This window comes from Onychomys torridus, chromosome 2 (assembly GCF_903995425.1).
Source record: "Onychomys torridus chromosome 2, mOncTor1.1, whole genome shotgun sequence".
NCBI classification, from domain to species: Eukaryota; Metazoa; Chordata; class Mammalia; order Rodentia; family Cricetidae; genus Onychomys; species Onychomys torridus.
The window spans coordinates 143,629,194-143,641,065 of record NC_050444.1 but is presented as its reverse complement, the minus strand read 5'-3'; the positions used below and the strand labels follow the sequence as shown (position 1 = coordinate 143,641,065).

At 50.6% G+C, this 11,872-nt stretch overlaps 1 protein-coding gene across 1 annotated transcript in view; it reads right to left on the bottom strand.

Moving 5' to 3' along the window:
* Positions 1–1,510: 1,510 nt before the first annotated feature.
* Adgrb2 (adhesion G protein-coupled receptor B2) overlaps positions 1,511–11,872 on the bottom strand; it is a 30,947-nt gene continuing 20,585 nt past the window's right edge. The window contains exons 7-13 of the mRNA XM_036178611.1: positions 7,042–7,213; positions 6,638–6,733; positions 6,317–6,356; positions 5,036–5,655; positions 2,976–3,011; positions 2,543–2,641; positions 1,511–1,992 (exon numbers count right to left, since the gene is read on the bottom strand). Coding sequence (XP_036034504.1) covers positions 1,807–1,992; positions 2,543–2,641; positions 2,976–3,011; positions 5,036–5,655; positions 6,317–6,356; positions 6,638–6,733; positions 7,042–7,213 — 1,249 coding nt within the window. The 3' untranslated portion in view covers positions 1,511–1,806. The remainder of the gene's footprint in view (positions 1,993–2,542; positions 2,642–2,975; positions 3,012–5,035; positions 5,656–6,316; positions 6,357–6,637; positions 6,734–7,041; positions 7,214–11,872) is intronic.

The following is an 11,872-nucleotide window of genomic DNA, read 5'->3' as shown; positions in this document are numbered from 1 at the left end:
CTTGGACATTTTCTAATTAGAATTCAAGAGAAAAATTTCTTCCCCTTTGGGGCCAAGGTAGAGTGATGGCAGGGGAAGCCTTGTTTGGCCCAGGAGGTGAAAAAAACTACCTAAGAGAATGGAGCATGCAGGGAGGGAATGGAGTTCTCTGAGACTCAGCCCATCACCCACGGCCAGCCTTCTACACCCACGTCTGTCCTTGCCCTGTGTGTATTCCTGAGTGAGCAAAGTTCCCTGTGCCTCGCTGGCTGATACTAGGTTCTGCGTCCTTTCCACCACATCCCAATTAGTCACTCACAAGCTGTGAGAGATTGGTTTCCTCCTCCCTCCCCTACCTCCTTTGGTGGCCAGGGATCAAACCCAGTGTCCCCGTAAGCTGGGGGAGCTGGGAAAAGCCACAAATCTCTGAGCTTCAATTTCCTCATCTATAAAACAAGGAACTTAAACACTTGTCTGGGACTCAATCAGAGCCTCCAGTGAGCACTTTGTATAACTGAACCCTAGGGAGAGGACAAGGTACCAAGGTGAGAAGCACAGTCCTGGGAGGACTCTGTTCCCACACCTCCTCTGACCAGGATTCCAATGGGACTGAGAAGCCTATGCTGAAGCCTGCAGAATGGAAAAAGTCCACACCCTTCCTCTACCCAGTTTGAAGCCATCAGCTGTGATAACCCACCCCAGTGGTCAGTCCCTTCTTCCTAGATTCCCATTCCCTCAGTTTCCCCCAGGGCCTAGATTTGTGTCTCAAGAGCCCCAAAGGGTCCAGAGATGGTCGTGTTACTAAACGACCAGGCTAGCAAGCAATGTCCATAGCCACTGCTGCATCTTTAGCTGCAAGAGAAGCCTAGTATGCACCACGAGACCTTCCACACGCTGATCCCATGCCCCCTTGTACTGGTGCCCAGAACTCGGACGCCTGAAGAATACAATCCAGCAATGAGCCTCAGAGCTCCACTCTCCAGCACCAAGCTCGTCTTGCTTTCCCAGCCCCATACCACACCAGAGGCTCCACCACAATCCAGCTCCTCACAGCTCCACTGCAGCTGTGAAGGTAACTCCCAAAAAGCTGAGCTGAAATCCCACCTCCACCAAGCCTGGGTGTGAACACAGGCTCTGCCTTTGACCGTGGCCCCGAGCACACCACTTCCAATCTCTTAACTTCATTTTGTAACCACAAAATGTGCAAACTTTCCAGCACGGATGCTTCGAAGAATTGGGGACACGTGTGCAGTGTTCCTAACACTCCTGTCCCTTGACGATAACCTAGTGCGAGCAGCCTGGGCCCTGCCCCAGTGAAAGGCAGCCACTGACAATCACTCAGTCACCATCCCACACTGCCCAGATCAAGTAAGGGGTTGTACAAAGAGAGTAAGGGCCAAAGTCAGGCTCAGCATGCAGCTAGCCCCTCTCCGTCAGGCTTGGCCTGACCCCATTATACAACTAAAGAGCTAGAGGAACCAAGTCTCAGGCCTCGGCTCAGCTTAGCGGCAGCAAATAACAGAGCAGCCAAATCCACAGAGTGAAGTTTATTCCCAACAAAGTTTCCCTCCCCCCTCCCCAGCCCAGGACAGGGACAGACAGGCTGGGGCAAAGAAGAGGCTCCAGTGGGTGGCTGAGGGACCTCTGAGAACAAAGAGGGGCCCTGGCCCCCCAGGTCCTGCCAGTCTGGCTGCCCCCAGCCAGGCTGAGTCCTCTGCACCTCCTGCCCAGCCTCGGGAGGGGGAGGGGCGCTGGCTCCTGGTAGTTCCAAAGTGGAGTGTGAAAATAGATATATATTTCTGTGCAGTGGGCAGTCCGGCATGGCACTCACACCTCTGTCTGGAAGTCGCCGTCTGGCGGTTCTGTGGGCTCCCAGGCTGCTGCCCGGTGCAGGGCCAGCCGTTCTCGGGGCTTGGGGGGCAGTGAGCCCAGTGTCATAGATTTGAAGGTGCTCCAGCTTTGATGTCTCCTGTGCTGGGACAGGCCAGGGCGTTCCCCGGGACTGGGTTTCTCCTGAGGAAGGAGCAGGGTGAGCCTGTGGTACCCTCTCATCCACCACACAGAGCAAACCAAGGATGTCCCAGGAGAGTTGAGACTGCCCAGTGTCACTGAGTGGCCAGGTATCAGGCTAGCTTCTGAGCCTTATTTATTGACTGCTACTGCAGTGGTGTTCCTGAGGTCATGGTTCCTGTCTGCGCACCCTCCTTTTCCAATTGTGGGGGACCCTGTTAGTGTTTGCTTTCTGTGGCACCTTCCCACCTCCATGCAACCCTAAAACCGCTGCTTATGGCAGGCAGGCCCTTGGTAAGGCAAGCTGTGATTACCCAGGCAAGTGAGGAGAGCAGGAGAGGAGCCCCTCAGAAGCTACCACACACACACACACACACACACACACACACACACACACACACACACACACGCCCAGGAGCACTTGAGCCCACTCTGCCCAAAGACACACTCTTCTTACATCTCTTTCTACCAATAGGGACCATGTGTCAGGGCCCCACCTCGGGGACCATGCACTTGGTGCAATGGGCAGGGGCAGCAACAGAGGAGCCCTCACCTTGGCTGAGGACTGGCTACGGTAGCGGTCAAAAGTGTGGAACTTCTGGTTGAGTTCATGGTAGAGTTCCGAGTGCCGTTTCCGGGTGTGCATCACCTTCTAGGGGCCACTTGGGAGTCAGAGGAGTGCTTCTCTGCGCAGCACTGTAGACACCCCTCAGTCCCCTCTGCTCTGGGCCTGCTAGGCCCTCTGGGGCAAGGCTAGAGCGTGTTCTTGTCTGTCTGTCTGTCTCACTCTCTCTCCCTTCCTCCTTCCCTCCCTCACTACCCCCCCCATTTCTGCCTCAGAGCAATGGGTGTGAGCAGGACAGTGGGGGAGTTGCCAGGGAATCCAGAGGCTTGGTGACCCAGGATTGGGCTCTGCAATGGGACTTGGGGTACTTTTAGGAATTGACCTTCTGGGGACACACACCCCTCCCAACACCAGCACTCACCTCAAAGTCCAAATCTGAATACCGAAGCTTCTTTCGCTACGGAGCAATAAGCAGGTCATGAGAGAAGAGCTTGGAACAGAGACCCTTGGGCCCCAGGACTCTATGGCCCCTTCCCCCACCCAGACCCTGGAGTTGAGGAGTGTTATCTTATGGGCTAGCCCTTGGGGTCACAGCACAGCAGCAGAGGTCTACAATGCACACATGTAGGGAGATGTGCTGCTGGGAGCACACACGTGAACGTAAACACAGGTCAGCTGTGAAGAGGCAGGATACCCCATGTAGGATCATTCAGCCCATGCTTGTTGTCTGTGCCCTGGATTCTAGCCTTCTCTCCTGCCCCATATTCCCTCCCCCTCTCCTTGGAACCCTGCACTTGCCCTACAAAGAGAACGTTGGGCTTTCCATGCCCAGCCTATCTGCCCCCACCTTGCCTCTTTTGACGCCTTGCTTCTTCACGCTCTTCTGGCCTCACCTGGCCAAAGCCACCTTCAAGGCCCCAACAAGCTTGGTGACATCCAATGTCACTCAAGGAGACCTCAGAGCCTTAGAATGCTGGGATTGAGAGGACTTGTAAGACCCAGGCCAACTGTCCCAGTGAGATGGGGAAACTGAGACCCGGGAAGGGAAGGGAAGGGAAGGGAAGGGAAGGGAAGGGAAGGGAAGGGAAGGGAAGGGAAGGGAAGGGAAGGGAAGGGAAGGGATGACTGCTTGGTCCCAGACCCTCAGAGGTGATGCTAAGACCATGGATTTCCTCAACCTGACTCCACTCTCTTGATTTCCCTCCTACCTTCCCACCTTCTCTGCCCCCGCCATACACCCTGCTTCTCCATCACTATGCCTTACCCATCCCTAACTACATCTTTTTTTACAGGTAACAGCTCGCTATTCCTACCCACAGTGCCCCAGAGGCACAGCAGACCCACGCCTGTCCTTCCAATGGACCCATTCTCTTCTGGATACCACCTTTGACCCCTTGATCTTCGCCACATTTATTACTACCTCCCACACAGGCAGCCCGGCCGGCACTGGGCCCTCCCCAGTGGTCCAGCCATGGGCAGGTGCCCACAGAACAAAGCCTACCCCAATGCTAAGCACACTGCCTCCCCATCACTGATGTCATCTTTTCTGTCGACTTTGTTAACGCCTTCCTGTTTGTTGCCATCTGTGGCAGGAGCAGGCACCAAATGTTCAAGGAACATTTTAGGCACAAAGCTAAACTTGTGACCCCTCTAGCTGCTAACTTAATTGTCTTTGTGCAGAGGACAGAGAGCAACTTTTCCAGGCTAGACACAAGCAGCTAATTGTGTATAAGCTGCAACTGCAACTTCTTTCCTTATCTACATGCCCCTCATTCCTCCAATTAGAGTTCCAGAATGTCCTGGTGTTCTACTTTGGGTTTCTACTAATCTGTGTGTTCCCAGGGATGGTCTGCAGGGGGGCAGGCCAGAGGAAACAGGAGGGCTTCTATTTTCTCATTAGAGGTCCAGGGTAGCACCCAGGGCCATTTCTGTGCTAACAGCATCTCCCAGTTTCCTTGCACTTTCTTCTTATTCCACACAGGGGGGGGGAGGCTTGTATCACCCCGTTCTCCAAACAATAATAGAGGAGGTCTCTGTACTACCTCCCTCTACACACAAGGAGGCCGAGGCTCAGAGAGATCATGCAATGTGCTCAGCATGGCGATGCTGGTCAGCAAGTCCAGACCAGATCCATATGCTGCAGAGGCCCAGGCTCAGCCTCTTCCTTACCCATTGGGCACCTGAGACACAGTTGCCTTCAGAGAGGGCTCATCCTGGCCAGTCACCCCAGAGTGGGTACCAGAGCACTAGAAAGTGAATTCGTGAAGCTTCGCCCATTTGAGGCATTCAGACACTCCAGAGTTTCCTTGGAGCTGAGTTCTGTGAGCCCCAGCAGAAGGAGGGATGCACATGGTATGAGCCCTCGGTACTTCTCTGGGGGAGAATGACAGCTGTCCCTTCCTGGCTGCAGCCTATGACTTAGACATGGTCTCAGGCATACAGTAGGTAGATTCCCCCTCCCCACTCTCCACAGCCCCTCACCTCAAGGGAGCCCAGCTTCATGGTGGAGCCAGGCACAGTACGGGGCATGGTCCGGCTGCGTTCCCCTGGCTCGGGTACTTGGCGGGCGCTGGGTGTTGGTGGCGGTGGTTGGAAGGTCATCCCATATGGGTTCTGGAGAGACCCATAGGCAGGGCCCAGCCCTAGACCTGAGTGCTCCACAGACAGGAAGCTGGGGTAGCCTTCAGTGTGGGCCAGTGTCTTGGCAGCCCGCCGGGGGGTCCCCTCAGGCCGGGCCCTTGGGGCCTCCTCACCCCCTGTGCCCCCACCACCAGGCTGCAGGCTCAAAGTCCGCCGGGGCAGCACCATGTAGTCCCCCTCAGAGCCTGGCTCGCTCGGCCGTAGCCACGTAAGGTCCAACTGCCGTAGACCACCCTCCCCGCACATGTATACAGGGTTGGTCTCTTGGGGTGGTGGTGGCTCCCCTAGACCTGGTGAGGCTGCCATGGGCACTAGGATGTTCCCAGGCAGCGGTGAGAAGCTGAGGCCACCCTCGGGACCCACGAGACAAGACTTGGGCTCCTCATCCTCATCCAGGGACAGGCGTGACAGAGTGCCAGTGATAGTGGACGGATTGCAAGTGTTGACCTCCTTGAACAGCACTGGGGACGGAAGTGGAAGGGAGAGGTAAGCCCTAGGGACAGAGACCCTGTGATGCTCCTGCCCAGGTTTGGGTGGCTACTAAGCTTCCAGGTTTGGGCAATGAGGGAAACTGATTTCTGGGGAGGTGTTTGGTATTCTCTAATATACAAGAGGGACCAGGAAGACAAATGGTTCATGGGCCCAAGGGATGTAGGTAGGAAAGCCAAGGCTGAGTTCCCATGAGTGCCCTGGTACATGACCTAACTTCTACTCCACAGCCCCAAGGCTGTCAAAGGGCCTTGCTCTTCCCTATTCCCCAGGAAGCATATACCTTAGAGAAAGAACTGGAAAGAGATGCCCGTGAAAGCCAGTGAAATGATGGAGGAATGTAGCGGCCAACATATGCCAAGGCCCTACCGTAAACTCGGTGGTGGCCGGTAATTCACGTAGGCCCTAGGCCTTCCATGTGCCCGAGACAATGCTATTTTCTCCTTACTAAGATTGTGACTGAGGCTTAGAGAGGAGAGGTCTTTGCCCAGAGGCAAGTGGTAATTGTCCTTCCCAGATATAAATCTGTCAAAGCGGACACTACAGTGGTCCCCATCAGGGCTGCTACTACGGAGTGTGGGGCTCCTGTCTTAACCATGCCTAGGGCTTCTTAGCTCAACCCAACAGACTCACCTGTCTGACAAGCCAGGTCCACATCCTTTTCAAAGTCTGACTATAAGTCGAGAGGGAGAGAGCAGGTTGGCAGAGGGAGGAGAGACGTGTCAGGGTTGGGGAGGCTCAGCCCCCACCCCCAACTCCTCATTCCTCTCTGGGTGCCTGCCACTCAACAGAGCCTCAAGCTGCAGAGAGGAAGCTGAAGGAGGAGGATTTGCCCAGTGCCACCCTGAGCCAACAGCTGGGCCTGAATTAAAACCCAGGCTGTTCCCTTCCCGTCTCTGGGAGATGGGATGCGGAAGGTAAGGAGCTTATGGCAGGAGGGGTCTGCTCACTCACCAAGATCTGCAGCTGCCCGTTCTTGCATGAGTCAGGGGAGTCTTCACTCTCATCAGCCCGACACACACCCATCTGGCACTTGACCACGTCCTGGACCTGGGAACCGGAAGTACTTGCTGGGCCCGAGGCCTCCATAATAATGCCACCAGAGTGGGCTGGGCCTCCCACCCTGGGGTACCCAGAGTAGGAACAGAAGGAGACCACAAGCATCATCGAGCCTGAAGGTGATGCCACCGGGACTGAGATGTCAGAGAAGAGGCGCTAAAGAAGGCCCAGGCCTTCAAGGCTGCCCAAGTGAGAAGTGCCCACACCAAGGGCCTGAAGCAGCCTGGTCTCCCTGTGCCACACAGTGGGGAGAAGCCACAGCTCAGCATGGGGTGGGCAAGCGAGACAAGCCTGGGCACCTCTCGGCGCAGGAAGCAGTGCACAGCGGTGATGACGAAGCCCTGTGCAGAGTTGAAGACAGCAAAGAGTGCCTGGAAGAGGAGCGAGCGGCGGTCTGTCATGGCCAGGACAGCAGACATCCAGGTAAGCGCCAGGAGAGGCAGGACCACGCAGGAACTCCAGAGTGAGGCCCTGGGAGGGACGGCAGCAGAAGGCCCGTCAGAGCGACACTCTACAGGACAGGGCGGCAGGAGCCTGGGCCTCTACTCAGCATGGGGACCAGCAGGGACCAAAACTCCAGGATCTTGGGAGTGTTTCCAGGCAGAGAGGAGGCAAGGAACTGGAGGGAAAACAGGACAAAGACAGAACTACAGGGCAGGGGCCACGAGGGGTAGGAGGGATGGACACACAGACACGGTGGGACTGAGCAGGCGCAGAGGCCATATTGGGAAGCAAGGGTGAAGGCGGCAGACAGAGGCAAACATGGGCAGCTTCGGGCCCGGCTTGCACAGAAGCACCTTGGAAGCTTTGGAAAAAGACACAGGTCAGAACTACATCCCCAGAGATCCCAAGACAGAAGGAGAGGAGGAACAAAGAAAGATGGCCGCCACAGTAAAAGAAGTTTGAGACAGACAGACCCCCAGACAGGAAGACTGAACAGGCAGAGCATGTGGATGACACCACAGCGCAAATCCATGCAGAGAAGACGGTGTCAAGCCCAGCCAGCTTGAGGCTTGGAGGAACCTCTGGCTCCTGGTGGTTGCTCAGAACCCAGGGCAAAAGGATCCTAGCTGGGGTCAGAACCAAGCCTATGCATCCCTGGCTCCCTTGCAGAGACAAAAGGCAGACAGGATGGGGCCAAGGGACTGGTCTCCAGCCCCAACAACTGCTATAGCCCATGAGGAAGAAGAGATGGAAGCCCCACTCTGCCCCACCCCCAGGACCCCCAGCGGAGAGTCAGGCACAGCTCCAGACAGGGCAGGGTGGCACCATCTGCAGAGACAGCCAGAGGCTGAGGCAGAAAGATGGGCAGGCAGGGGGCCAAGACCTGTCCTGTGAAGAGAGGTTCGGGGCTGCTGAGCCAGGCAAGGTTAGGGTGGAGGCACAGTGTCTCTGAAACCCTGGAGGCGGAGCCAATAGCCAAAGAGGCTCTAATCAGTGTAATAAGAGCTGTCATTGATTAACCGGCAATTCTCTGCCAGGCCCTCCACTGAACACTTTACATAGATTATTTCAAATTGTGATCAAAACAACTCCAACAAACAGGCCTGGGGGCTAGTATCCCAATTGACAGATGAGGAGACTGGAGTGTGCCCAGCTGGACAGGGAGAGGGGAGCGGGACACAAACCCAGCTTGGCGAACAGACTCTGAGAACTACACTTTGATCTGCTGGTTTAGCAGACTGGGCACAGGGAGGTGGTAGCCCAAAGCAGAGGAAGCTCACTGCTCCTTGAGTATCACAGAGCTCTGCAATGATGGCACCAGCCGCCTCCACAGGCCCCCTGAGGTGTGTGATGGAGCTGTGCCCTTTCTGGTTGGGAGGACTCCGGTGGACATCCAGCCCTGGGAGGAGGGTTGGGCCTGAGGCCTTTCTACTCTTGCAGAGCTGGGGTTTTAAGATTCCTAGCTGCTAGGTTGGGGTGTCTCAAGATGATTGTCTTCCTCCATGATTCTCTCTCTGACGGTGAGATTCCAGGCCTCTGAAACTCAAGTCAGATTCTCTGACGGAAAGAGTGTGTTTCAGTCATCCTAACACTCTCAAGTTTCTGACTGTTTGTTCGAAGGTTCCACTATTCTAATTTGAAGGCTGAACAGCTCAAAAATTCTAAGGGCCTAAGATTCTTAGGGCCTTCGGGTTGGTGGTGAAAGAAGGAGTCTGCAGCTGTGCCTGTGTAGAAAATTAAGCCAGAACAAGGACAGGGACCAGAGGGAAGGGTGAGCCGAGTACCACAGCAAAGGAAGAGAGAATGAATGCATACACAAACACAATACACACAAGACACAAACATAGAGAAAGAGAGGAGTGTGTGTGTGTGTGTGTGTGTGTGTGTGTGTGGTGTGTGAGAGAGAGAAAGGAGAGAGAGAGAGAGAGAGAGAGAGAGAGAAGAGGAGATGATAATAAATAAATACATAATAATAAAAATGCAAAATTGAAAAATAGCCTTGTGGTGGTGGCACACACCTTAATCTCAGCACTTGGAGGCACAAGGCCAGGAAAGGGCTCTGTGAGTTTAAGGACATCCTGGCCGACAGAGTGAGTTCTATCTTTACCTACTATTCCTTACTAATCTATTTCTTACCATAGCCTTCATGAGATTTATCTTGACTAATATAATTTATGTAGAAAGCACTATCTTCCACAATTTTCTGAGAACATGCCATATTTGTCTTTTCTATGAAGTAGATATATTTTAACTTAAGTGCAAATTCCATCTTCTGCCATCTATGTTATTGTAATGTATTGTAGTAACAAGACCATTGTAATCTTATGATTAATATTGATGTATATATTCTATTTAGTTAATTTCATTTATTGACTGTAGAGGGTGATAAAGTATATAACATAGTATAATTATCTTTGAATATAAAGGTATTGTGCTCTTTGATATATAGCTGGATGTAGGGATGCTGATCATAGTGGGAGTTCTGCTTGCCAATTGTTTTCTGTGATGGATATGTTAATTTATATTTAGACTAAACCTCTATCTAATATTAACATTTCTCCCCATCCACACTAGCATTCGTGATTATTTATATTTTCAACAGTAAGATATCTTACTGGAGAATAAGATAATATCCTTCTCATGGCTTCAATATATATTCCCTGATTATTATAATGATCTTTCTTGTTATGCTATATCCATATGTCTACCTCTGGAGATATGTCTGTTTAGAGAAAATTTGTTATATTTTAATATTTATCACGCCAGCCTCTTGTCTCTTAAATTTTTTGGTGTTTCTTATATGATCTATAACTATCCCCTTCTCAGGTGAGTAATTTTGTAAAGTTAAATATCCTACTAATCTCTTGGGACATCTTTCACTCCATGTTCATTGTTCTTTACTGCTTTTACTGTGTGGAAGCTCTTAGGTTAGTAATAATAGTATTGTTAAATGTCATGAAACTTAAGGGGAGCAGAAGCACTGGAAGATTTGGGTGGAAGAGGGAGCCGAAATAACCATAAATACATGATTCATGTATTGAAATCTCAAAACAATTAAAAGTTTTAAAATGATAAATAAAATTGGTAGGCTGGACGAGATGGCTCAGAGGTTAAGAGCAGCGACAACTCTTTCCAGAGGTCCTGCTTCAATTCCAGCACCTTAACATGGTAGTTCAAATCCATCTGTAATGAGATCTAGCAGTCTCGGCTGTAATACATAACAAATAAATAAATATAAAAAGAAATAGAATTGTGGTAGACTACACATTAAATTTACGCTTATGTTAAAATACAAAGTCATATAAAAGTATAATCTATTCTTGTAAAACCCTGTCATAAATAAATTTATACCTTAAGTTCGTGGAGAAAAAAAACTTATGTAAGTACTTTCTGTATCCTGCAAATTTTAAACTGAATTTCTCTGTTTGCTAGTGACTATGAGTATTTGTATGCCTTCTCTCTGGTATATGATTGTGTCATCCATCAGATAGAAGCAATTTTATATTCATGTTTTTGATCCTTTCCTCAGTTTTATAGAGGTCAGTAATAGACCCTATCAATATAGTCTTCATTTTTAAATTGTGTTCTTGATTTTTTTTTACATATCATTTCGAATCTATAGAGTCTTGTGTCTCTTCCTCTACTGACAGTTACACATCTGGTCTTAACTGCTGCCTGGTTTTCTTATCTTAAATTCCAACATGCTGGGCCCTGTCAGCATAAATATGATATTTAACATTGTTTCTTCAAGATAGGCTTTTGTTTGTTTTGGTTTGGTTTGGTTAGCTTTCAGCATGCCTTATAAATTTTTTGTTTCAAATCCAAGAGTAAAAGAAAAAAAAAAATCTTGTAAGCAGGTAAGATAGAACTTAGAGCAACATGATGTCTGGTTTTGTCAAAGTTGTGTAACTGTTGAGTGATGATTGTGATTGTGAGTGTCATGAAGAGCCTTTCTCCCCTTCTTTCTTATGGAACACTGTATGCTGTTCCTCAGAAGGATTTTGTTTGGCCTTCATCTTTCTAACTCTAGTCTACTGCACTTCAATGGGTCTCACTGATTAATCGCAGAGTCCAGGGTGATGTTGTTGTTAATCCTCTTCGTTTTTTTCAGTTTTAGTCTCAGTAGGTTGCATTCCCAGGGGTTTGGGCTTCAGCCTGCGTTGTTTTGTCCTGCTTTCTCCTTTGATAATTTATCCTACTTGTTGTTTTGTTGTGAGGTATTCTTTTTTTTTTTTTAAAAACGGTGGCAAGCACGATAAAGGGTCCTTTTATTAAGGTTCAACTGGCCGCTGCACAGCAGATGGACGAACCTAGGTGTAAGAGTGTTTTACAGGAAAAACCACAAGCCAGGAATTGGCACTTGGGATTGGGTAGTAAGGGCAAGGTGATTCTTATTGAACTATTGGTCTAACCTTTGGACACGAAACCACAAACCCACTTAACAGGATTATCTGGACTGCTCAGCAGGATTATCCTAGATATCTCCAAGGGACTAACCATCAGAGAGGATGTCTGCCGAATATCTCCTTTCCTGTATAAACAGCAGACAGGATGTTTCTGCAGGAGTAGCTCAATCCTGTTAAGCTTCCTTTAAACAACAGATAGGATGTTTTTTCTGCAGGAGGATACTGCTCTGCATTCACTCAAGTTATCAGTATATTCCGTGAGCCTGGTAGTTAATCAGGC